The sequence below is a fragment of the Rhamphochromis sp. 'chilingali' genome (genome assembly GCF_963969265.1).
Source record: "Rhamphochromis sp. 'chilingali' genome assembly, chromosome: 22".
Classification (NCBI taxonomy): Eukaryota; Metazoa; Chordata; class Actinopteri; order Cichliformes; family Cichlidae; genus Rhamphochromis; species Rhamphochromis sp. 'chilingali'.
Genome location: NC_137950.1, coordinates 17,895,356 through 17,919,083, shown reverse-complemented (window position 1 = coordinate 17,919,083; position 23,728 = coordinate 17,895,356). Strand labels below are relative to the sequence as shown.

The 23,728-nt window shown below is 39.7% G+C and overlaps 1 protein-coding gene across 1 annotated transcript in view; it reads left to right on the top strand.

Moving 5' to 3' along the window:
• LOC308390219 (rho-related GTP-binding protein RhoN-like) overlaps nucleotides 1–23,524 on the top strand; it is a 34,939-nt gene extending 11,415 nt beyond the window's left edge. The window contains exons 3-5 of the mRNA XM_080871972.1: nucleotides 13,169–13,278; nucleotides 17,406–17,540; nucleotides 22,465–23,524. Coding sequence (XP_080728098.1) covers nucleotides 13,169–13,278; nucleotides 17,406–17,540; nucleotides 22,465–22,719 — 500 coding nt within the window. The 3' untranslated portion in view covers nucleotides 22,720–23,524. The remainder of the gene's footprint in view (nucleotides 1–13,168; nucleotides 13,279–17,405; nucleotides 17,541–22,464) is intronic.
• The last annotated feature ends 204 nt before the right edge of the window (nucleotides 23,525–23,728 follow it).

Genomic DNA, 23,728 nt, shown 5'->3' with positions numbered 1-23,728 from the left:
TCTCATTCTCCTCTGCTCATGCAGTCCATTAGAAGACCAAGGGTGCATTTAAAATGAGTGGCCTAGATGCGTCTCTACTCCATTCCCCCGGGACACGGAGTCTGTTTCTCAGCTAGTACCTGTAGTGTGTAACTCAGCAGTCTGTCTAAGACTTTTGAATGAACTTGAGCACAGTGAACATCATCATTCATTTAAAACATCAGGTAAAACAACATGACATTTACCACCCAGCACAATGCGCAGACTTACGGAGACATTTTTCACGCACTAACGCATATGGCAGGTGGCATATAGAGTATACTGCATGCCTGTTACAGCAGCTCTTCTCATTTTTAATTATATGCCTTTATTCCTCTGCCAGCAATTTGTGCTTAAAATGGGAAATTAAGCAGTGCAGATGTACTTTCTAATAATTGGTTGTCATCTCTTTTTTCTTATTTCTTTTTAAACCTTCTCCATGACTCCTCTGCCAAAACAGGAACTGAGGCAGAGGTTTGTTTGTCTGTGTTAGTGAAACTGTGCAAAAACTACCAATCTTTATATCATGATATTTGTTGGAGAGCTGAGAAAAGGAAGAAGCCTTTCATTTTTTTTTCGTCTTTGGTTCACCTTTGATAAAATTGCACAACAGGGCGTTGGTGGAAGACAATTACATTTTTTTTGTAGAGCAGAAGCTGCTTAGTTATATATTCTCTCAGTATTTCATTTTTATGAATAATCTATGAAGGGACTGTTTGTTTCTTTTTGTTTTTCATGATGCATTTTCATTTTTGTTTACAGTTCATTATTTTTGCTTATCACGGGTCTGGAAGCTAACAGGTGTTAGCCTGTGTCGTTGATATAAATGTAGTGAAGTACTGCTGGTCACTTCAATACATGAGTTGCATAAGTTTTAGCTAATGTAATTACCATGGCAACATCATGGCAATGTCATGGCAACTGGGTATATCACTCATGTAGCACGTTGTCTGACAGTGTGTTTAAAATATTTACTTTTAACCTGATATAACACATTCCAGCAGCACAGGAAAAAGAAAGGCAGAATTTACTGGTTAATCCAGATAAGTAGAATGATAATAAAAGGTCAGAGTACAATAAAAGTCCTTGGAACTGGTTAAATGTGCTCCAACATAGCAAAAAGTTAAACCATGAGAAGGAAATTACCTGTGACTGTAGCTCTACTGCTAACTTCCTTTAGCATTTATTTAATCTTTCGTATTCTCTGTTATATTCTGGTTCCTTTTCTTGATTTCGTAATGTTTAGTTATTATCTTTTGTGATCCCTTTGTTCCCCCAGTCAGACCCCAGTATCTGTCTGGTCTTTGTGTAGCTTCTGTCTCGTATCTAGTCACAGGCTTAGTATTGGTTATGTTTCCTGTTTTATTGTGATAGCGTGTTGTCTAGTGTTCCCTTATTATTAATGATTTGCTCCTACTTTGTTTCCCATGTGTCTCCACTTCCCCTAACCACCCGTGTGTGTGTGTGTGTGTGTGTGTGTGTGTGTGTGTGTGTGTGTGTGTGTGTGTGTGTGTGTGTGTGTGTGTGTGTAATGTCTCAGTTTCCTCTTGTCCTTTGTCAGAGTGTACTGTTCAATTTCTCGGTGTTGGTCTGGTTCCTGATCTTTGGCTCCTAGAATCTCAGTTTCTTTACGAGTTTATAGTTTACAGTTTTCCCTTAAGTTCTGCGTTTGAAGCATGTAGTTAAATATATCAGCTCAATAAAGGGCTCGCCTTTACTTAAACCTCCACCTGCCTCTGTGTCTGCATCTTGGATCCTTCTGTACTCACTGAAAAGATTTTATTACACACTTTGTTTAGACACACAGGCCACTCAAGGGGTATATCCACTTAAGACCCTCTCCATCCCTTATCTATAATGCACGATGCAGCTTTGACCACTCACTTCAACCCCCCAACACCTGCCATTACTCCTACAGCAGGAGGTGGTGGATGGTTTTGACCTTGTTTCTACTGCATGTGATTCACCATAATTAAAGTACAAGCATGAGTGAACCTGGTTTTCTGTTTTCTGTATTCACGTTAAAGTAAAGTAAAATCCCTGAAATACAAAGTAATTAAGTGAATGCGTGCACACAAAAGACAGGGATGAACCAATAATGAGAACGATGGACCAGTTGATGGAGATGCGCCACAGAAAAATGAAATGAACTGTTAATTTAAAACACACATAATCTACACAGAGGGACGGTGTCAGGGTAGGAATAGTGATCCTGAAAATGTTGATGGTTCAGCTTTCTCTTACTGAGCTCAGGTTTGCATTCACACTGTGTCCCTCAGATTAGAAGGGGCTTGCTGTTTCAGCTACTTTTCATTGCTTCTAACAAATACACTCTTGGCCCAACTATTGCAAATTGGTGCTCCTGATTGGACAATTAAGTTCATGACAATCTTTATAGTGGAAATTGTGCCGAGCTGCAACCAACAATTAGGCACACACACTCGGTTCATTCTCAGTAGATCACGTCAGAAGACATCAGAAGACTATGAATGTACCAATTCATGTACCAAATTTACCTTTAATTGTTATTAGTTATAACATAAGATTTACATTTGAAAAGATTTACTTTGTTTGACCCAAATAATCATTCAGAAATGATCAAAATCATTTTCTGTCGGTTGATTAAATGTTTGGTTGTCGTACCTCCAACTTCTTAAATGTCATGGCGCATTAAAAATAATTACCGACAAGCACAAAATGTGTAGTCGTGTAAACGCTGCGTTTAGTTACCACTCGATGACATTTCAGCTCTGCACAGAAGAAAACTGTGATTCTGTTTCTTAATTAACTCAAATTTAGGCAAAACACTTTAAGAGCTTAAGAGCTTACTAGATCATGCAAATTTGTGATATTTAAACTACATTCAAAAGGTCAGGTCCAGACAAGTGGTGAACAACGAATGTTTTTATACTTTAAGTTTAAATGTAGAATGCGGTGCATGGAGTCACATACAGTTGGGCTGGTTGAGGCCCAGATGCCAGTCTGTTCCCTCTGTCATTAATTTAAAAGACTCCTGCTGGATTACTGCTGATTTCAGGCAAAGTATGCTCAGTGGCAGCGCTCTCCCTCTATGCCTGTTGAGTTAGAAAAATAACATCATATACAGTTTTTCAGCGAAATCCAGCCAGGTTACAGCTGCTACTTGGCAACACTCTAAATGAAAAACTTTAGCTAGGCTTGGGTATAAACAGAGACAGTGTAATCTTGTTCCTGATGGCTCATAATTTGAAGAGTTTCCAATAAAGAGCTGGTCCCACTTCAGCGTTCAGCAAAATAACAGACAGATCACATACTCCAGCATGAGTGTGGTAAAGAAAATCCAAATCTGTTGTCACATTGCTGACAACCACATTGTGCAAAATGTGTCTGTCTGTGCCTGCGACTGCCAGGACCAGCTTCACTCAGTCCTCCACGCTGCTTTTCAGGCTATTATTGTTCAGTATTCAAGCAGAGAGGTATGCATAACAACAAGCACGGTGTGCTCTGGTTACATGAATCTCTGATTCATGTACACCTAAAATGGATTATTCTCAGTACAGAAGAGAACGGCTTACCTGAGGAGCAGTCCTAGCCTTCTCCTCGTTTTTTCCTATCAAAATAAGAGTTCCAGTTATCATAAATGTGGTGCGTGACGAGGTCATGGCATTAATTGATTTATATCAGCTATTAAGAATAAATAGAAAACTTCTGTAACATGAATTTTTTTATTATCTAATGGCAGCCGTCAGTGGATGGATTTACACTTGTCATGGTTCAGCTACCATCATCCTGACCATATATGACCATCTGTTATGGCGTGAGCAAAGTTCCATACAAAGGTCGTATGATGACCTCTGTGCTGTCTCCATGGCAACTGAGAAAATTCCATCTGTTTATAAACGGTACTTGACTTTGACCCAATGGGTCAGGGGATGTGCGACCGAGTATGATGTAATTAGACTTTTTCAGGTGCTTCACTTCCCAAACACAGACAAGCACAGAGTCCAAGGGGTTAGAAGACTGATATGATATATCATCACTTAACAAGTTCATAATATTTGATTGATGGAGCATAGGCCTTTCCCTCAATCCCTTATATGATGAATTTATAACACAAGCTTTAATGGCTCAGTTACATTAGGAATAAAAAGAGACACAATCTGCTGGAGAATAGCTCTTTCAGTCACTTTTGATTGCAAGATAGTTACACAGGTCTCCTGATTGGGTAGCAACCTGTCCCCAAACAGTTGCAGTTTAACTCAGACTGACTGAAGTGATTGACGAATGTAAAGGTTTGCAAATAATCACCATCTCATTGATAAATGCATACAAGTCTGTCAGTCTGCGCTGATGAGCGCACAGGCAACACATCTGCAAAGGGGAGTCAACTGGTTGCCACCTGTTATATTCTGGTTTTATTCCTACGCAAAAGCAAGATTGCTGAGAGCCTTTGCAGTTTTGCAGTAAAATTGCAATCCTGCAGTAACTACGTCAGTATTTTTAGAGCAGTTTCTGACTTTCTGTTTCAGCTCTCTCAGGACTTTAAATGTAAGTAGTTAAATTGTGAATGTGAATTTCTGTGCATGCAAACGGCAACAGATTTGGAATTTTCACCATTTAGCAGTGAATCGCCATATTATCACAAACAGATTGCAAGTAATTTTCACCTTGACCCTGTTGAAATGCAAACTGATACAGTGAAATCCGTCTTATTGCTGTTTTATCGTCGTCTTGATGCCCCGTGGTTCCCGTCTTCAAAGCAACCAGTTCAAAGGCAACGAGATCACGGTTCCATTTGCCGCAGTCGCAATAATTTTGTTAGTGCTGCAGTCTCCAACCGCTGTTTTCCTTAGTGTGACTTTAGCACAAGAATATTGTTATCTCCAAGTCTAGATAACCCTGATGACATCATTAGGTTGCTCGGAGATGATGTTAGACATCAAGCATTTGTTTTGATTTTGGCTTTGTTTGCTCCACTGCCCTTAGATTAGAAACATTAAAACGCTCTAATGTGTCTAGAAAACTTTGTAGCTCAATAGCTTTGCAACTCGCTTTGTTTAAGTGGCAGACAAAGAGATAACAGAGGAAAATGAATAAAACTTTTATGTTAAAATGATGATGCTTTAGCTTTTTACAGAGCAGCAGACAAAGCAGCAGACTGTCTGCTCTGCACGGTGTCTCAGAGTGTTTACGAATGTACGCCGAGTGATCAGCCTCGTGGAGCATGCATTCAGAGTGGACTCTATCGCTGCCTGGTGCTCAACCGAACTTACAGGCTGATTCCATATTGTCTGCATATTTCACACAGCATGAGTACGTAGCACTAATGCTCAGCCACTGCAGGGGGCATTATTTATATGTTCGAGGCGTAGCAGATGAATGCATTAATCAATAGCATTCATTTCTTGTGCTGTTTTCTGTCTGGATGTATTTCAGGAATGAAAACCCAAACTATTTCTTCAGAAGGGCATGACTAGGACAAACAGGATTTTAATATTAATGAACATTTCTGCGCTGTGATGAAAGTTGGCAGGAAAAAGCGCCATAAGAGGGGATTAATAATGATTTTCTGTGCTAACATCTCAAAAGGTGTGTGTGTATGTGAGTCTGTTTCTTCAGAATCATGCAGCTATGCATACAAAAGGCTACGACAAGTCTGATTGTCTCTTATCAGCAGCTTTACAGCTTTGAGCTTGACTAACCCGAGACATTACCCAAAATACAGCACAGGAGGTTTAATAATGAGTTTTTACAAGTTCAGACAAAATATAAAAAAGAGATATCTCTGGAGCACATATATAAAAAATCACTAACAAGATTTGGCATATTAAACATAAAATAGATAATATTCCTTCCTTATTTTCTAAATTAAGAAACCTGCCCATCGGGGATCGTTTAAGGCTGCTCCTCAAGGAATTCTGCTTCATAAAAAGTGAACTTCTCTAAAACGTGCAGGTGGCTGATGAATTAAACAAAAAACAAACAAACACAATAATTAAAAAAGATTACGAGGCTACAGATTCTTAAACTGGACTGATCAAATATCAGGGAGGATTTTACCGATAAGGCCATTCAGAGGATGGGGCGCTGCACTGGAACTGTTGGCGAGAAACATTTTCGGTGAGGTAAAGATTTTCTTTTCTACCATTTTTCTTAAGAGCAGCACACTGGCACCATGCGTATGACAAACGTTCTTGTTTACTACGCGCTTCCCTCATCAGTTTACAGCGATGTGAAACAATTAGTCAGGAAGAAGTGTTGAAATGATGGAAAAGCTTTTTCCACCAAAACTCTTCTCCTTGCAGCTTTTGTAGTGTGAGCTGTTTTTTTTTTTTTTCTTTATTGATTTACACTCAACAGCCACTTTATTAGGTACACTTTACTAGTACTGGGCTGGACTCTGCTTTTGCCTTTAGAACTGACTTAATTCTTCAATCGACAACGTGGAAACATTCCTCTGAGATTTTGGCCTGTTTTCACTCGACAGCATCGCTCAGCTGCTGCAGATTTGGTGGCTGCACCTCTGAATTCAGCTCTTGTTTGAGAGGTTTTGACATGGAGCATCCCCCTATACATCCCCCATCTACACCACCACCACTAGCATGAGGCAGTGGTGCAAGGCAGGATGGATCCATGTTTTCATGTGCTTTACATCAAATTCTAATCCTACCATTCAAATGAGACCAGGCAATGTTTTTTGAATCTTCTGTAGTCCAATTTTGGTGAGCCCATGTGAACTGTATGATGCTGTGTCCCATCTGTTTCAAGGTTTATTTGTTACGCGTTCAGAGATGCTCTTCTGCAAACTTTTTGGTTGTAACAAGTGGTTATTGTAGTTCTAGTTGCTTTCCTATCAGCTCAAAGCAGCCTCGGCAGTCTTCTCCAACCTCTGGCATCAATCTGTATTCTTTGTAAACCCTTAGTGTGAGAAAACTGTAGCAGATCAGCAGTTTCTGAAACAATCAGACCAGACCGCGTGGGCTTCTGATGCTGGGTTTGAACTTCAGCAGGTTCTCTTGATCATGTATATGATTAGCTGGCTAATTATTTGCAGGTGTAACTAATCAGTTGGCTGGTGAGTGTGTCCTGTATGGGGTTGAACTGGATCAGAAGACATTAGTGATTAGTTATTTTAATATGTCACTTTCAGTTCTTCAAAATTGGAAAAACATATATGCAGCTGTAGCCCTACATCACCTTCCCAGGTCTGCCTCCTGTACCTTGAGGATATTTCCTGACAGTGTCATCTGCATCTCGTTGGAGTTCTCATTATCAATTAATAGCCAACGTTTTGATATTTATTAAACATCCAGATGTGATGCAAATAAAGAATCGTGTTTTAAATAGTCTCACAGCTCTGTGTAGTGACCACTTGACCCTATGGCAGCTTGTGTGCACTCAGATTTTTCAAAGCGTTTTGTAGAGTTTGACTGAGAATCCTTCCTAAAATGTAAAATTCAAGCAGCATCAGAAGATTTTTTAGAAGGACAAACATCTCGAAACAGAGAGAACAGCCAAAGGTGGAACACAAGTGGATTACATAAAATTACACGAGTGCTTGGAGAGTAAATGCGTATGAGTTACAAACAAAGAGGAAAAAAGGAAATGCAGATTTTTGTAAGCACCAAACATCAAAGCATGAAAACCTCATGTGGAGTCACAGCATGGTGCTGCTGTTTCCCAGACTGCTTTGCATCACTGTACCAAACATTATACATCAGCCACACATCTGAAACATACTGACATTTATTTTCTGTAGATTGTTTACATCCCAGAGTTTTCCATTTGTGGAAAGTGCATCTGGTAGTACATTTCGGGTCCAAGCTACATCTGCAAACTCTACTTAGCTGTAAATGCAATTAAACATCCAAATCTTGTTCTGCATGATGGCTGAAGCCCGTGTACTCTGAATGCTCTAAATGACACTAACGTCGTTTCTTTGAGATTGCTAAATTCATGCAGTACCCCTGAGGCGTCGCATGTGTCTTTTATGAGTTTGATCAGAGGGTTTTACTCAGAGACAGATGGACTGATCTTGCTACAACAGCAGGAAACTCCCCATGAGGGGCATCATACTACAAGTCCCAGAGAGCGTCAGAAAAGCTCAGATCAATACACATTAGCCTCTGCTCGAGTGCTGAACATGGATTAGCTGACTTCATGGAACCTTGAAGCTTCCAGTGTCTGCATGTGTGTCTGTGTGTGTGTGTGTGTGTCAGCATGGACGGGACAGACAGCGCGATCAGCAATCCGCCCAGTGATGTTTAAAAGATCCCAAAGCGCAAGTCCATCTTTTCAGACGAACTGCAAAAGTTGCAACTGCAAAAAAATTTCCCTCAATCTGGTGTAACACTGACAGGTGATATGAATAACACTGATTATCTCTTCATCATGGCGCCTGTTAGTGAGTGGGATATATTAGGGAGCAAGTCAACATTATGTTGTTGGAGTTGATGTGTTGGAAGCCTGTAAAATGTGCAAGTGGAAGGATTTGTGCAGGTCTGAGAAAGACCAGATTGTGATGGTTAGACAAGTGGGTCAGACCATCTCCAACAAAGGAAAGAACAGTAAGGGAACTAGCATCAGGGCGTTCCGATCCAAAAAGTTCATGCTCGTTCTGATAAAAAGGTGTCAGAATACAGAGTCTATTGCAGTTTGTTGCACATGGGGCTGCATAGCTGCAGACCAGACATAGGTGCCCATGCTGATCCCTGTCCACTGCAGAAAGTGCCAACAGTGGACACGTGAGCATCGGAACTGCACAACGGAGCAATGGAAAAAGGTCGGGAAATGGTGGCCTGGTGTGATGAGTCTTGTTTTCTTTTACACATGGATGGCCGGGTGCATGTCAGTCGCTTACCTGAGAAACATGGGAAGAAGGCAAGCCAGCGGAGGCAGTCTGATGCTATGCACAATGTTCTGTTTGGAAACCTTAAGTCCTGCCATCCATGTGTACCGCCTACCTAAACATTATTGCAGACATTGGACGTCTCTTCATGGTCACAAAGCAAAAAAGGTTCAGGAATGATTTGAGGCTTCCAAATTTAAACTGCATATAATGTTCAGCCATAATAAATGTCGTCACATTATGTTATTTCATATACAAGAAATAGCCACAAATATCATGCTTTTTGCTGCCTTACCATTAATTTATCCTACTGCTATGGATTGAAAGGATTTTAATGATGCCAGTAGCAATCTTTCTCGATTTGCTTAATAATTCCAATTCAATTTTCTTTCTATGGGAGATTAAAACGTTCACAGATTTTCAGCAACACAACAGTTTTATTATCTCTGAGTCAGAGCGTGGTGTAGAAAACGGAGTAGAGAAGCAAGTTGGATGCGTTTCAGGTTTGCAAAAGGTTAGCGTCTATGAATTTGTTGTAATGGTTTTGCAGCTGTTAAAAAAAATCAGAGCCAGAAAATAATATAAGGATTTGATAAGCCCGGCGGCATGTAATACTTGTGTAGCTGTGTTCAGTTTTGTTGTACAGAGTTGAACTGACAGGATGTGACTCCAGGCGACTGAAATGAAACAGATCATTACACCGACAAAAATGATTTCTGTGAGTTTGAACATTTGTTGGAAATATTTGGCATGATGCGAATGCACAAGCTAATGAAATCTGTAGAACTGGACAAGATGTTTTTAGAAGTTTTAATGCAGAAATGACAGTCCTAATCAAGAATCACAAAGGACTGACTGCTATAACAAGTATGCGATGCAAGGTTATTGCAGTTAATTTAAACTAACTACAAACTAAAACTAGATGTGAAAAGAAATTATTTGGTTTTGTCTGATGAAGGACATGTTTATTGAGGCTCTGGGTATCTACATGGCTGTGATTTAACTGTTTTTAAAATTTTATGTATTTTAATCGTATAATAATAATAATAATAATAAAAAACACGTAAACTAATAAAAAATAAACTAAAACAAGAAAATCCACTCTGGGAACCACCTGGAAAAAAAACTGAATCAAAAACAAAAAGTCAAAAGCCAAAAAAACAAAAAAACAAAAAACTATATTAGCTCTAATGTGATGCTCACAATTTGCAATGCAGCAGCAAAGTGACCAATAAAAGCAAATTAAAACTACATTAAGCTAAGTTCTGATGAGAAAACTAGACAGAAACAGAAACTTTAACAGGAAACCTCAGAGGCACATGATATACATAAAGAAATACTGATATTACAGTGTTAAAAAACAAATGCCTAGATTATGATTTAAGTAAATAAAACAGTTAAAAGTGTAAAACATAAACCACCACCATTTGAACACATTTCTAAGTACACACTTTCCCCCCCCTCTAAACTGGCACTTGCTTGTCCAAACTTTGAGAACCCCTGATTCGCAGGAGGATCACTGCATTTTGTTTTATTTTCATTAACATCCCGACTACTTTGGAGTCAGAATTGTACGTCCTTTGGCATTTTGCAAGTCGGCATGAGTCTCAGTGATGGTACCTGAACAAAACACATTACTCTGCATAGTTGTAGCCTATATAGACCTGGTGTAAGAGGAACTGCTTACTGAGCATCTCTGCAAATGACTTCTTTTACAACATCTCATCCTACTGCCCAGAATGAGCGAGCAATATTTCATATAGAAAGTTTGAACTTGCATGCCTGTGTTTTTCTTGCTTCTCTTCACAGTTTTCTCTGTGACCTATATTTCTGCCACTGACACAAACCTAAAGGAGAAAACGGTGTCATAATCAAATAAGAAATATGTAAAAATGCAAAGGACCAACTGCAGAGACAAAGACTCAAACTTTTGCACTTTATGACTGCCATCTGATGCAGCTAAAGAACAGCCATCTCAGCTAGTACGCGTGCGAAGGGAGTCTGAGGAGGTTGTTCGATGGTTTATGGCAACTGTCAGATGCACTTCCATGCTCCCTCTCTTTCTTAAGCCCTGCTTCCATTAATCATCCTCATTTTCTGTGGACGTTAAAGACGTATCCTGCACCTGCAAAATGCTAAAGCACAAAAGGGGAAAGTGGGTGTGTGTGGTATGTGTGAAAGCTGGGGGCAGGAATTAGTCAAAGAGACAGGGGAGAAAATGGTTGTGCCCTTTAGTTTGACATTTTTGACCACAGCAACACACGTGCGCGAACACATTTTTGCTTTGGGGCCAAATTCTGACGGCGCAACACTAATGAGGGTAAATGTGTCTACTTTTTTCCTTTTTTTGCAGTCCTGTGCCTCCAGGTGTGAAGATGCTGTGTAATCAGAATTTGAAATGTCTTAGTTTTATGTTTTATCAACTATTATGATAAGATTTTAATCCTATAATTGAATTACTAAAATCCGTGAGCTAACATGAGGCTGCCCCCGCCCCAAGGATTTATTTCTAACAAGTAAAAGGTTAGATCCATTGTAAAATTGTCAATAAACAACCCACAAACAGAGCACATCTGCTCACCTAAACTTATAATGAGCAACGGTAGGCTACAAATAGTTCAAACAGGGTCCCCAAACTTTTAAAATTCTTCTCACTTTGAGTTTAAGGTATTCTAATAGCACTAAATCAAACAGCACTCACTGCCAGCATTTATTTTCTCAAGACTGGATCGTTGACTCTCTGGCATTAATGAGAAGCAACTTTCCAGTTTCCAGCTGGTTCCGAATTCAGCAGCTCTGCTTCTTACTGGTTTCTGCAGACAGACTTCTTACCTACGCTGGCTTAGCTCCACTGGCTTCCTGTGCATTTCTACAATTGATTTTCAGATTTTAATGATCGCTTTCAAAGCTCGTCTGGATCTGGCCACAAGGTACATAGAAGAACCATTTTTCTAATAAGAGCATGCTCACAGCCTTAGATCATGAAGAGACCTTTGGATCTTCATTTCTAGCATGGTGGTTTACACTTTTGCCTGATAAGCAAAAGATCACCAAAGTTTGACCACTAAAGGACACACAAATCCAGTTGGGGGTAATGTCAGGAATGGCATCAGGTGTTTATTTTAAAAAATATTTTTTTAAAGGGATTCTTTTACCTGTGATGTCTTCTGTCGTCTGGTTATTATCCTTTAGTTGTCTTGCGAGCTGCCTGCTCCAGCCCTCCATATATCTGACTTATTTTTTAATTCCTTTTGTAATATGTGTGTGTTGGGTGGGTAATATTAAATCTTTCACTAATCCACTGCAGTGTGATGTTGTTGCCTGTGATATAGGTAAGAATACAGAACAATGTGAGGCAGGTTGTTAAATGAAATCAACAGTTTTTACCATGTCTAGTGCTTAAAGATCAGTAGCTCAATAGTGAAGTCATGATCATGCACATTGGTGCATCGGTTAGCACTTTGGATTGAGATTTAAAAAAAAATCTTGATAAATGTTTGATTTGATTGGTTGATAGTAGGTTAGTCTTGTTCTACTGACCTTCATAAGTGAAATACATTTCTTTCCCAGGACTGCGTATAGTTGGCTAACAGGCCAATATTTTTCAGTCATTTGAGTACAGAATGAGTCATAACACACGTTTAATTATTCAGGGTAAAAGTTGTAAACTTGTAACATGAATTAAATCCCACAAACTTCATTACTTTTCAATTTAAAAGTTGGGCTTTTTTTAAAAATAACTTCAAACGAGCCAAATTGATTTCTGTGCTTTGGCAGTTGTGTTGCAGAGGATTCGGTCGGGTTCTGTGGGAATTTTCTGTCAATGCATTTTTTTGTTACGTTGCCAAAGCTCTGTGCACGGTGACAAAGGCACCGAGTGCTGAAGACAATGACGGCGAGGGAGACCGTGCCTTTCTGTCTGGATAGGAATGTGTCCCCTTGCCCAGGTCACAACGCTCAGTTCAGTCTGGGCCCCCGACAAAAAAACGCACGCCACTCCATAAAAACATACCAGGTGACGCTTTGTTCGAGTCGTTCATTATATCGCTGTCACACGTCGGTCCCTTTGACTTATTCAAGATGGTCAGAGGCAGACCCGAGGACCCTGTGTTGCGAAAGCAATGAATCACACCCACTTGTAGTCATCTGCAGAGTGGGTAAGCTCATGGTAATTACATTTAATCACAGTGATTACCACTAAATGTGCTCCATAATGACTCTCCTTGTGATGATAAAAAAAAGTAAACTCTTTGGAAAGTAACTAAATTACATATAATCCATCTGGAAGTGCTGTTCATGTCTGTGTATATTTTCTCCCTGCAGGTTCAGCTTACTATGACAATGTGCGGCCGTTAGCTTATCCTGACTCAGATGCTGTGCTCATCTGTTTTGACATCAGTCGACCGGAGACACTGGACAGCGTACTGAAAAAGGTCAGTGTCACGTTGTTAGATGTGTGAATGTGTCCTCTTTTTTTAATTTTAAGTGCATTTTGTCTCTAATTAGGGCAGTGTAGGTAAAGCAGCCATCTCATTACAATACTCACATTAAATATGCAGGTTGAAGAAGTCATCTCTTCTCTTTATACTGGAAATCGATTCCTCTATAGAGTGACTAGATCTACGTCATCAGAGATATACAGCTTCCAGCTTTCACCATCACGTCTGTGTTCAAGTTAAGGCCACCATGTGTTCGTTCACTGATAACCTGATCCGTCAATCTACGATAGGGGAATAAAAAGGAAACGATGAGAAAACATTGCCAGCTGTAGAGGTGGAGACTGGGATAACATTTAAGGTTGGATAATGCTTTGTGAGAGGCATACGCGGACAAGCCAACACATGAGATACAGAGATTAATGAGGATATTGGGAATGAAGTGAGATTCTGGAAGAAAAAAAGATAGATAGCACGAACAAATGGTACAGAAGGGAAAAGGGGGAAGCGATAAAGACTCAAGTAGTGTTCATGTAGCAGAGCATTACTTTGAGAGAATAGTCGTTGTAAAAGGAAAATTAGAGGTTGCAAAAATTGCTTAGGCGGAAGGTTCTCAGAGATGTCAGAACAAAAAGTGCTGTGCACTTATTTGAGACTTAAAGCTTGCAAATGGAAAATACATTTAAAGCAAAGCAAACTGCAGAGAAACAAGACATGGCGGCAGATTGCCATAAAAAATTGAATTAGGTGCATGAGATCGTAGCAAAGGATAAGCTTTGTTTCTAAACTTTGGATAGAGTGACCGCTCGACATGTCACTTTGGCATCCCGTGCATGCATTGTAAGACCGGCACATTCACCGCGATTACTAAGGTCATTTGATAAGGTCAAAGTTGAATTTGGTTCTCAAGTGGACCCCCTGTAGACGTGAGAATTCGCTCGGCATTGGCAGATATGCGTTTTCGTCTGGTATTGATGAAGTCATTATAAATAATGGCACGGACGAGAGGAATGTGTCTTCCAAACAGAATCAATTAAACCCTTTTTCTCATGTTTTAAGAGGATTCCGGCTTTCAGGGGATTCATTTTTCCTGCTTTATTGATGGTGAAGAAATTGTTTTTTTTAATACTTCTTCTATCTGAGGCACACAGTTCCATCTGTGAGCACAGAAGCTCCAACAAAAAAAAAAGTTGGCTTAAGAGAACGTAGCTAAAACAGCTTGTGTTAGAAAACGCATGAACTCAGATGCACCTAGGTCCACTATAAGACATGATGAAGAGATAATTAATTTGAACCGTGGATCAAACAGGCAAAAATGAGCATAATGGGTTCACCTCTACCTGACTGCTGTGGTATGTGCACGTTCTTGGTTTGCACACAGTGAGAAAGTGAGGAAAGTAAAAACAACAACCTCCGTTTTTCTTTTTTGATAAACCAGCGCCTCGGCTCCAACAGCTCGCATTCTGCCTCTTTGTGCTGCTTACCAATTCTTAACATTAACACAGACAATAAGCCGCTCTTCCCATGGGCCCTTTGTGACTCATCTAAATTGCTGCTGTTCACCAGTTGCATGCGGTTTGGCACAGGGTCCTATTGAAAGGCAACAGCTCACTCTGCACAACGGCGCGCTAGAGCCCGTAACAGCAGCGACGCAGGCATCCAGGAGAAAAGATCTCTTTGTAAGGGAGAACAAATGGAGCAACAGTGCTCAAAGCAGTCGCCTCTGCCATGGTGTGAGGAGATAATGAAAGGAGTCTCGGAGAGAAAGAGAGCGATAGAGAGAGTTTAATAGCTTGAGTCATATTTTGGCCTGCAATGAGAATTGTCTGTCTCGGTCTTTATACAGCATTTATGTCCATGAGCATTTCCCTTTTTTCCCCCCTCTTCTATCCTTTGATTTGTTGATTGCAGTTTTCAAATACACGATGGAAAATTTAAGACATGGAGTGATATAAATTCCAGTTTCAGAGCAGTGAACAACAGTGCCAGTGTTTCATTTTAATGGTACAGTAAGCCAGAAAATACTGGTGATTGTGTGGATGTTGCTCCAGCCTTCAACTTCAAGATTTACACATTTTTGATGATGTAGTGTTATAAAGTCTTAATATTTTACTTCCAGTGAGCCAAACTTTCTTGGAATTTTTTAAGTGATCGTGAGTTGTAGTTCTCTGGACTTGCAAAGTTTTTTTTTTTTTACTTTGCCTGCTTTTTAATTCATTTTCAGTTCAGGCTGTGTAACAAAACTTTTTCAGAGGATTTTTTTTAAAGCTATAAAAACTCAAAGGATGAACCACAGTGTTATATCTACATACCGCAGAAAAGCAAAGAACCAATTTTAAATTATATCTTTAGGCACTTTACTAGTGGCCTGTCACAAAAACACATAATTTGTTCCCGTTTCCTTCATTGAATAAACAAAACAGGCATAAAATAACATATTTGCACCAACAAGTTGTTTCCCAAAGAGCTATTAGCCAAAAACGTGGCATGTTGCAGTATGACATGAGAGATGCTTCTACATCTACTGGTCACTGAAGCCCCATCAGAAATGGTCTCAGAGGAAGTGTGGCTGTCAAGAAGCTATTATTAAGGAAGGGAAACTTAGAAAGTTAGAGGTATGCCACATTACACTTGACTGAAAGTCAGTGGCATCAGGCCTTATGCCATGATGAATCCAACTTTGAAATATTTGGTTGTCAATATGTACAGAGGAGGTAAATATCAAGTGTCTATGGCCCCTGTGTTGGCTTTGAAGAGCTTTGAATGTCCTTCAAGAAGAACAGAGAATACATATAATCCTCAAAATATTATTTGGTCATACCAAAAATCCTAGAATTCCAAATAAATGGTACGAGCTGGTGCTTTTCCATGAAGAGCTCTAAAAGTCAGAACCAGAATCTTAAAACTGACAAATATTTGTACTTTCCATCAAATATGAAGAAAGGTATGAGGTAAATAACCCGGAATAGAATAAGTTGTTTTCTATGTTATTCGTTTTGTGTTGTAAAATCATTGCAGTGATTGGCTGTACATGAGTATAACAGGTATCATATTTGCTCTTTTTGATTTCTTTTATTTGGTACATTAGAACACAGAGGAATGATATCGGTAACATCTTTATTTTATTTTATTTTTATTTAACATTTCTTTAACCAGGAAGATCCCACTGAGATTAAAAACCTCTTTTTCAAGGGAGACCTGGCCAAGATAGGCAGCAGCAAGTATCTCATAGTTACAAAAATCACGCAATTAAACACAGGCAAGAAGAACACACATATTAAAAAAAACCCATTAAAATTCAATTAAAATGATGAGCAAACTAATTGAGATAGTTTGTGAATATTATTAAGTTATTTTTTAGAAATTCATTTTATTATTATTATTTTAGATTTTAGTGTTTCTTTTACAGTTTTTATATGACCAGCCTGTCAGTTCCACATTTTGAATGCCATTAATCTGCAGTCTGTTAATCTGCAAAGAGACTACACAGATAAACTAACTGAATATCACTGCAGCACGGTGAGAAGTTAAACTGCTGGACAGCAGATTTGCAGATGGGATTAAGGCCCTCTCAAGGCAGGAGATAAGAATTTATGACCTGATGGAAAGGAACTGCTCCCAAGTCAAATAAATCTCAATTCAGCACCTCATTTATGAGCATTTTAATAATTGTAGACTGTTCCCACATGTCTGCATACACGGGCATTTTTTAAGCTGTGAACTAGGCGCCTTCATTCCAATTATGGAGCTCTTAAAGCTACAATTTAAAAATGGTAATTTAGAGAAAAATGTGCTTTGGAAATAGTTTGAGGAAGATTTTTTTTCCTCCTTTTCTCCAGTTCAGAGAGAAAGGACTTGACAAGCCTGCAAACAAATCTTACCTAAAATCCACCCAGCCTTATTTCCAAACCGTATTTACCGACATCAACAGTGCGTTCGCTTCAACCAGGTCCTAAAATCTTATGAAAGGCTTCCCAGAAGAGCATATTAGTAAGACGTTAATGTCCAAGGTTTTCAAATGAGATGCAACTATGAACATAGTGCTCAAGTACTCAGAATACTCTCGTACTGTAGCATAATAGAGGTCATGTACACTGATATATGTTTGTCTCTCTGATGCACAGTGGCAAGGTGAAACACAGGAGTTCTGCCCCAATGCCAAAGTGGTGCTTGTCGGCTGCAAGTTGGACATGAGGACGGACCTCAACGTCATGAGAGAGCTTTCCAAACACAGACTCATTCCTGTCACACATGAGCAGGTGAGGAGTTCACAGAAAGCACCGCTCGCCTCTAAAATTTGAATGGAAATTAGCTGCTTGCCTTTTTCTGTACCCCGACAGTGCTGCAGAAATGCTGCCCGTGAGCAGTTGGTTTTTAAGAAAATTATAACTTTAAGAATATGCATGACGTATAGTTTCAAATGCACAGTTCATTGCGGTTTTCAGCTGCAGTGACATTTATTCGCCTGTAGTAGAAATTATATGGTATCAGCACAGACAAAGGCACCTATTACTTTCCTCCCTTGTGCACACAGGCAAATATTTTTGAAAGTGCATTTGAAGAATGAGACTTGCGTCAGATCATAACTTCCACAAATGTGAAAGCACAACGACTATAAAGGAGCTGGAACTGAAGGAAGAAGAAGACAAACAGCAGGATGTGCGATAATACGATTGTTTTGTTTGTGTCTTGGAGCAATGAGCAGCGGCACGCATGAATTTTAATAGCTTATTTTCATGTAAATGTGAATTTGCTCTCCTTGGCAGCCTTTTGTCAACAAATTAATATTTTCCCACATCTCTGACAAAGCAAAGGTAACGACCTGTATTGTCCTATAATGACATCAAAATTGGTTCATCACAACCTCAGATTCGTTTCTTGTTATATATATTTTGCTTTGGCTCAAAATTCATAGAGGCTTCTTATTGGACCGAAACATCAACATATTTTTTTTAAGACGTTACTGCAGCTATGCAGGTCATTTAACATGTCTTTTAATACATATATATTGAATTATTTACATCCATACGTAATCATTTTTTAGTGTTAATAGCATAGCAACCAGATAACAGTGAAAAAACAAAGGCTGAGTAATGTGCTTGTACGCCAACTGAGGATTGGTTTTCAAAGGCCTCCAAGTGATGCCTGCTGCACAAAACACTGGACTCAAGTGGTGGGCACTCAAGAGGGCAATCCAATGTAGCCCAGCCATCTGTTGCTTGCCTTTAGACACTCACTATAGGACGTTCTGATGTTTTGGGTTTTGAGGGGTTTTGTTTGGACAACAGCCCCTCAACCAGATGCCATTTGCCTCAGGAGAACCTGTTAGAGGCACGTTGCCCCAGACAATATTGCTCATGGGCTGAGTTGGGCATGCAAGCCCCATCCACTGCTACAAATTAGTGATTTTTGTGATTGAAGCTATTCATTTACCATTTATTTTATGTTCCTGCCCTTATTGCTATGGCCCTGAGCCGTTTCTAGCGGCTGAAGGAATAAAACGCAAGGGGCAGAAAGAGCTTCATCTGCAGGGTGTCCAGGTTCACTGTCAGGATTGGTGCTCTCATTTAAGCTTTCTTCCACAATCCCACACAGATGAAGTGTTTCATGCATGTCCCTGGGTCTCTGGGTCTGACTTGGGAGGGGACTCTAGTGCAGACCTAGAGGATGATGGTACAGTGAGCCGAGATTAGTCTGAAGCCAGGGCCCAGACCTGGATAAGCAGTATAAAAAGGACGAAGGGATGGATCAAGTATTGTTAATCCATATTTATTGGTTGTAATAAACATTACATTTGATATGGCCCTATAATTAAAGGTCTTATGATGGTCCTTAATGTTGCTGATTTTATATCTGTGCTGAAGACTTCTAGAGTGAAACAACGGATAAAAATGTGGTAGGGGACAGGTTTTTGATTGCCTAAGTAATTCTTGAAAGTGCGGTTTCTTAGTGGACCCTATTTAAAGAGCTGCACTGTAAACAGACTGAAACAAGCCGGGAACTTTACGTTTCACCCACTTGACCAACTGATGCGAACCCCAGGGGAGAGCGCAGTCAGCAGAACAAACCGCAAACCAACTGTGTCACTGTTGCTGTAATTGGCTTAAGGGCGTCAAAATAAACACTTGAAGTGCTGGAGCGTTTCCAGTATTACAAAAATAATACAGCTCGAGCCTTTAATATTTTTCACACGAGCAGAAGTAATGTCGCCCCATATGGCAGCTAGATGCTGCTTCAATATGGTGCATCAGTAGCACCGAAGGCTGAACACCTACGCTTTCATTTGTTGTACATTTTCCAAGGAAATTGCATGATCAAAAAATAAAGAAATAATGTGACTCAAACTCAGGATGACAGAATGAAAATGTTTTGTTTTGCTACCTAAATCACTAGAAAGCACTGCTGGAAAACAGGTGAGCAAAATAGTACTACATATGAAGCCGAAGCTGTCCAGATGTGAAATGGGGCTAAACCTTCGAGGGAATAAAGTTTTTGCAACTGCAAAGAAAGGCTTTGAATATTTCATAGTGTGGGGGATATTCTCCGTATGCCCTGGCTAGCAATCAGCTATCAGACCTCAGAGGTTGCAGGCTTTTATTAAGAGGGAGGTGTTAGTGCACACGACCAAGTGCAGTGTTCTGCCATCCACAGAAGCAGGGAAGGGATCGTCTAGCAGCATGTGACAATTGCTTACAATAACAAATATTTAGAGAATACTTTTAAAAATGTCCACTGTGTCTGCACTCAGAGTAATGAGTGGCTTTTAAAAATGTTGTGCTTTATTTTATTTCATTGGGTTACACAAGGCTTTCCACAGAATTCTAGTGGTTCAATGTGGTTTAAGGACATCTAAGAATAAATAAATAAAATAAAGCATAGTTTCCACTACATGACCCATCTCTCATCCACACACAAGGTTTTGTATGTTTTTAGCTCTAAGTACTAGCTCTCAGCAGCTCTTTAGGTGAGTCAGTTGCTTTTGGATGACAAACAAACATAAACTAAGCTGTATTTCAAAGCTACACTACACGGCATTTTTATAGTAACAGAAAGAAGTGACTGGATGTATTGTGAAGGCTGTTTTTTGCCTTGAAGCGTGTGCACCAAATCTTAGAACATGCTTTCAAACTATTCTTCTCTCAAGCCATTGTCCCACGGGAACTCTGTATGATATTTTGAGAATGAAGTTGAGATGCATGTGAACACAGCAGGCCACTGTTAAGGTCAGATCTTTATGCAGTACTCAAAAAACTCAATTCGGTTTAGGTGAGGGATGGTGATTGAGTTGAGATTGCGCGCGGTAGTCACATGATGCACACTCGCTCGTTGTGAATTCTCAGGACAATTTAAAAAATGTTGCTCTTGGGGAGCTTAAAGGGTAAAGCCTGTTTATTGGTGGGTCTGTTTAATATGTCTGGCATATATGTCTGCCTGGTAGCATCTGTGCATGTTCAGGTTTGAAGGGCGTAAATAAAAATGCTTAGTGTTAGAGTCACACTGGGACAAAGAGTGGTTGGAAATGGCAGCACGAACAAAATTACTGCAGCTGTTGCCTTTAAGATGGTTTCTTAAGAAGATGGGAATAACATCAACAAACACTTGCAGTCTTTAGTGCATTAAGGTGACAGAAAAACTCCAACAAGACTGATTCAGTCTGCTATCAGTCTGCAACTTGACACAATTCAATCTGCTTTAAAAAATTCAATCCTGATGTAGTTCATGCAGGATGGTGATTTAACTGTAAAGTGCCATAAGTGCTCAGCGACATTGCTGTTATAAAGGAATATAACCACAATACAACCAGTTGGCAGCCAGTTTAATCGAGCCCCAATTATCAAAGAGACACATATATTATAAATTAGATGGCAGTTATTTGCAAATATTTGCCAATCTGTCGGAGAATGACTGCAGTCAGTCCAAGTGGAACTGCAGTTGTTTGGTGACTGTGGTCTCCCGCAGTTTGAGGCTGTGGGATTCTGAAAAATCAGCACTCGGTCTCAAAGTGTGAGGTGGAAAAAAAAAATCAGTACAATCATCCGGAAACCACCGTGCTATTTTCCCTCTGCTGTGACTGACTGACATTAAGTAAATGCAGAATGAGTGAAAACAGCCAAAATGACAAATCATAAAACGGTACTTGCCAACCTGCTTTGCATATATCCATAGGTTTATTTTATACTATTTCCAAACTGTGTGTCTCACATTGAAATGTTATGATGAAATGCATGCAGATGGGGCCAAACGACATGCTCGTAGGCAGGAGGCCGTAAACACAAAAAGCAAGCCTTTATAAAATAAACACAAGATAACACTGCAAGGAAACACACAAGGCACAAACAAAGCTAGAACACAGTATGGCACAACAAGGTACTTGGTCAAAATGAGGCTTTAAATAGATACAGAAGGTAACTGGGTTGAGTGGACACACTGGGTAAAAAGACAGCTGAAAGTAATAAAGGAAGTAAAACTAAATACAAGACACAACCTGCAAAAGCCTACCAGAATAAAGCTAACAGAGACGTATTAACAGAGATGCAGACTTAAAAGACTCAAAAGGATTCTAGATTAAAACTAAAACCTCATCTTAGTTTTATTTACTAGAAAAAGTGATATGAAGCAATTGCTGTGTTATTCCTTGTGATGGTGTAATAGTGTCAGCCATATGTAGTAAATACTAGTTGCATGTGTGACTGCACTCAGATTGGAGCCACTCAGACACGAACCCAGTAAGAATGATTAGCTGGCTACAGCTCGCCTCTGCAGGGTGAAGTGTTATACTATTAACTCATTGTTCTGGTTTTCTGACCCACAGCTTCGTTTAGCTTTTAGCACTCTTATGAACCTTTTTTGGAAAAGCAGCAGGAGGCAGAAAATGTTTTCAGTGAAAAAAAAAAACTAAATTTTTTTAAAGGCAGATAGAGAGCTAGGAACTAACTATTGAAGGCGCTGTAACATAAAGCTGCAATAGCCACGGATTTCCCTCTAGAGACGAAAATCAAACGAGAAGGAGGCTGAATATTAGATGGAACCTAAAATGTGGTAACATTACAGCTCATTAAGAAGTAATAATATATCAGTTGTGTGTTTACATCTTGTTTTGCAGTGTTCAAGTGGTCAAAACATCAATTTTAAGTCTTGGCTTTTCATTTTTAATCCTGACTAACTCACATTCTGTGCTTTTAGGGAACCACTTTGGCGAGGCAGATTGGCGCCGTGGCCTATGCAGAGTGCACCTCAAAGTATTCGGAGAACAGCGTCCGCGATGTATTTCACGTCACCACCCTGGCATCTGTGTCCAACATTCATCGGCCTCAGCTCAAACACGCCGGATCACGCCACGGCCTCAAGCGGGTTTCCCAGCAGCCACCTCGGACTGAGATTCACGAGCGTCCGCCTGCCATTAGAAAGGACCGAGCCAAAAGCTGTGTGCTCATGTAGGACCAGAACCTACCTGCTGCCTGATCTGTGTGTGTGGGTGTGTCTGTGTGTGTGTGCTGACGGAGCATGCCACACATGAACTTAACTTATTGGTGAATTGTTGTCAGATTCTTTGCACTGCATAAAGGACGATGTGATAAAAGCGAGAACGGATGCTATCCTGAGGAGGTCTTTGAAGGGTTGTTTGTCCATTTTTAGCAAAACTCTGCTTTTTACTTTTCTTTGTGGCTGTGCGCTCATCAGGGGAGGACATCGTAGCGGCAAAAGCAAATTTCTTTAACGCTTGTACCTGAACAAGTGGACAAAAAAACAGATAAATTAAAAACAAGACACAAAATAGTGCATAGGGAGATGAAAAGGAAAAAAAAATATATTTGAAAGATCGTCTTGCAGGAAGCAGCGGTAACCGTGCTGGTGTTGACCTCTATTATTGTTGTTTCCTGTTTTGAAATGCTCCTCTGTCTTCAAGTGTTTAAGCAAATGAAGCACAATACGATGCACGCAAAGCGCTCTGAGAAGTCTGTAAATGTCAGGGAATGAACTCTGCTCTCCCCGCTGTGCATAACAAATTAAAAATGAAAATCTGGACTCGTGGGCTGAGATGACACTAATTTTCTTAAACCACAAGTGCTTTTAATATTGAAAAACGAAATAATCACTCACCACATAATATTGTTGTGCTGTGTAATTACTGTTGTTCAAATAATCAACACTGGAAAGGAACGTCACAGAGGGCGTTGAGATGAATATTATGTTGTACATGTGATAATGAAATAAAAAAAAATCGTCTCTGCTAAGTGTTGGAAGATCTTTAATGTGACATATTCATCTGCTGGATGCTTGTCAAAGCTAAGAAACTGCACCTCAGTTTCAAGACATTTTCTTGCCCAGACAAGAAAATATCTCTCTGAAAAATAAAAAATCATTCTGCCTGCAAAGATGTGGCTTTAAATTTGAAAAAGGTGAAAAATAATAAATGAGACAAAAAGTACACACAATGCTTCGGAGC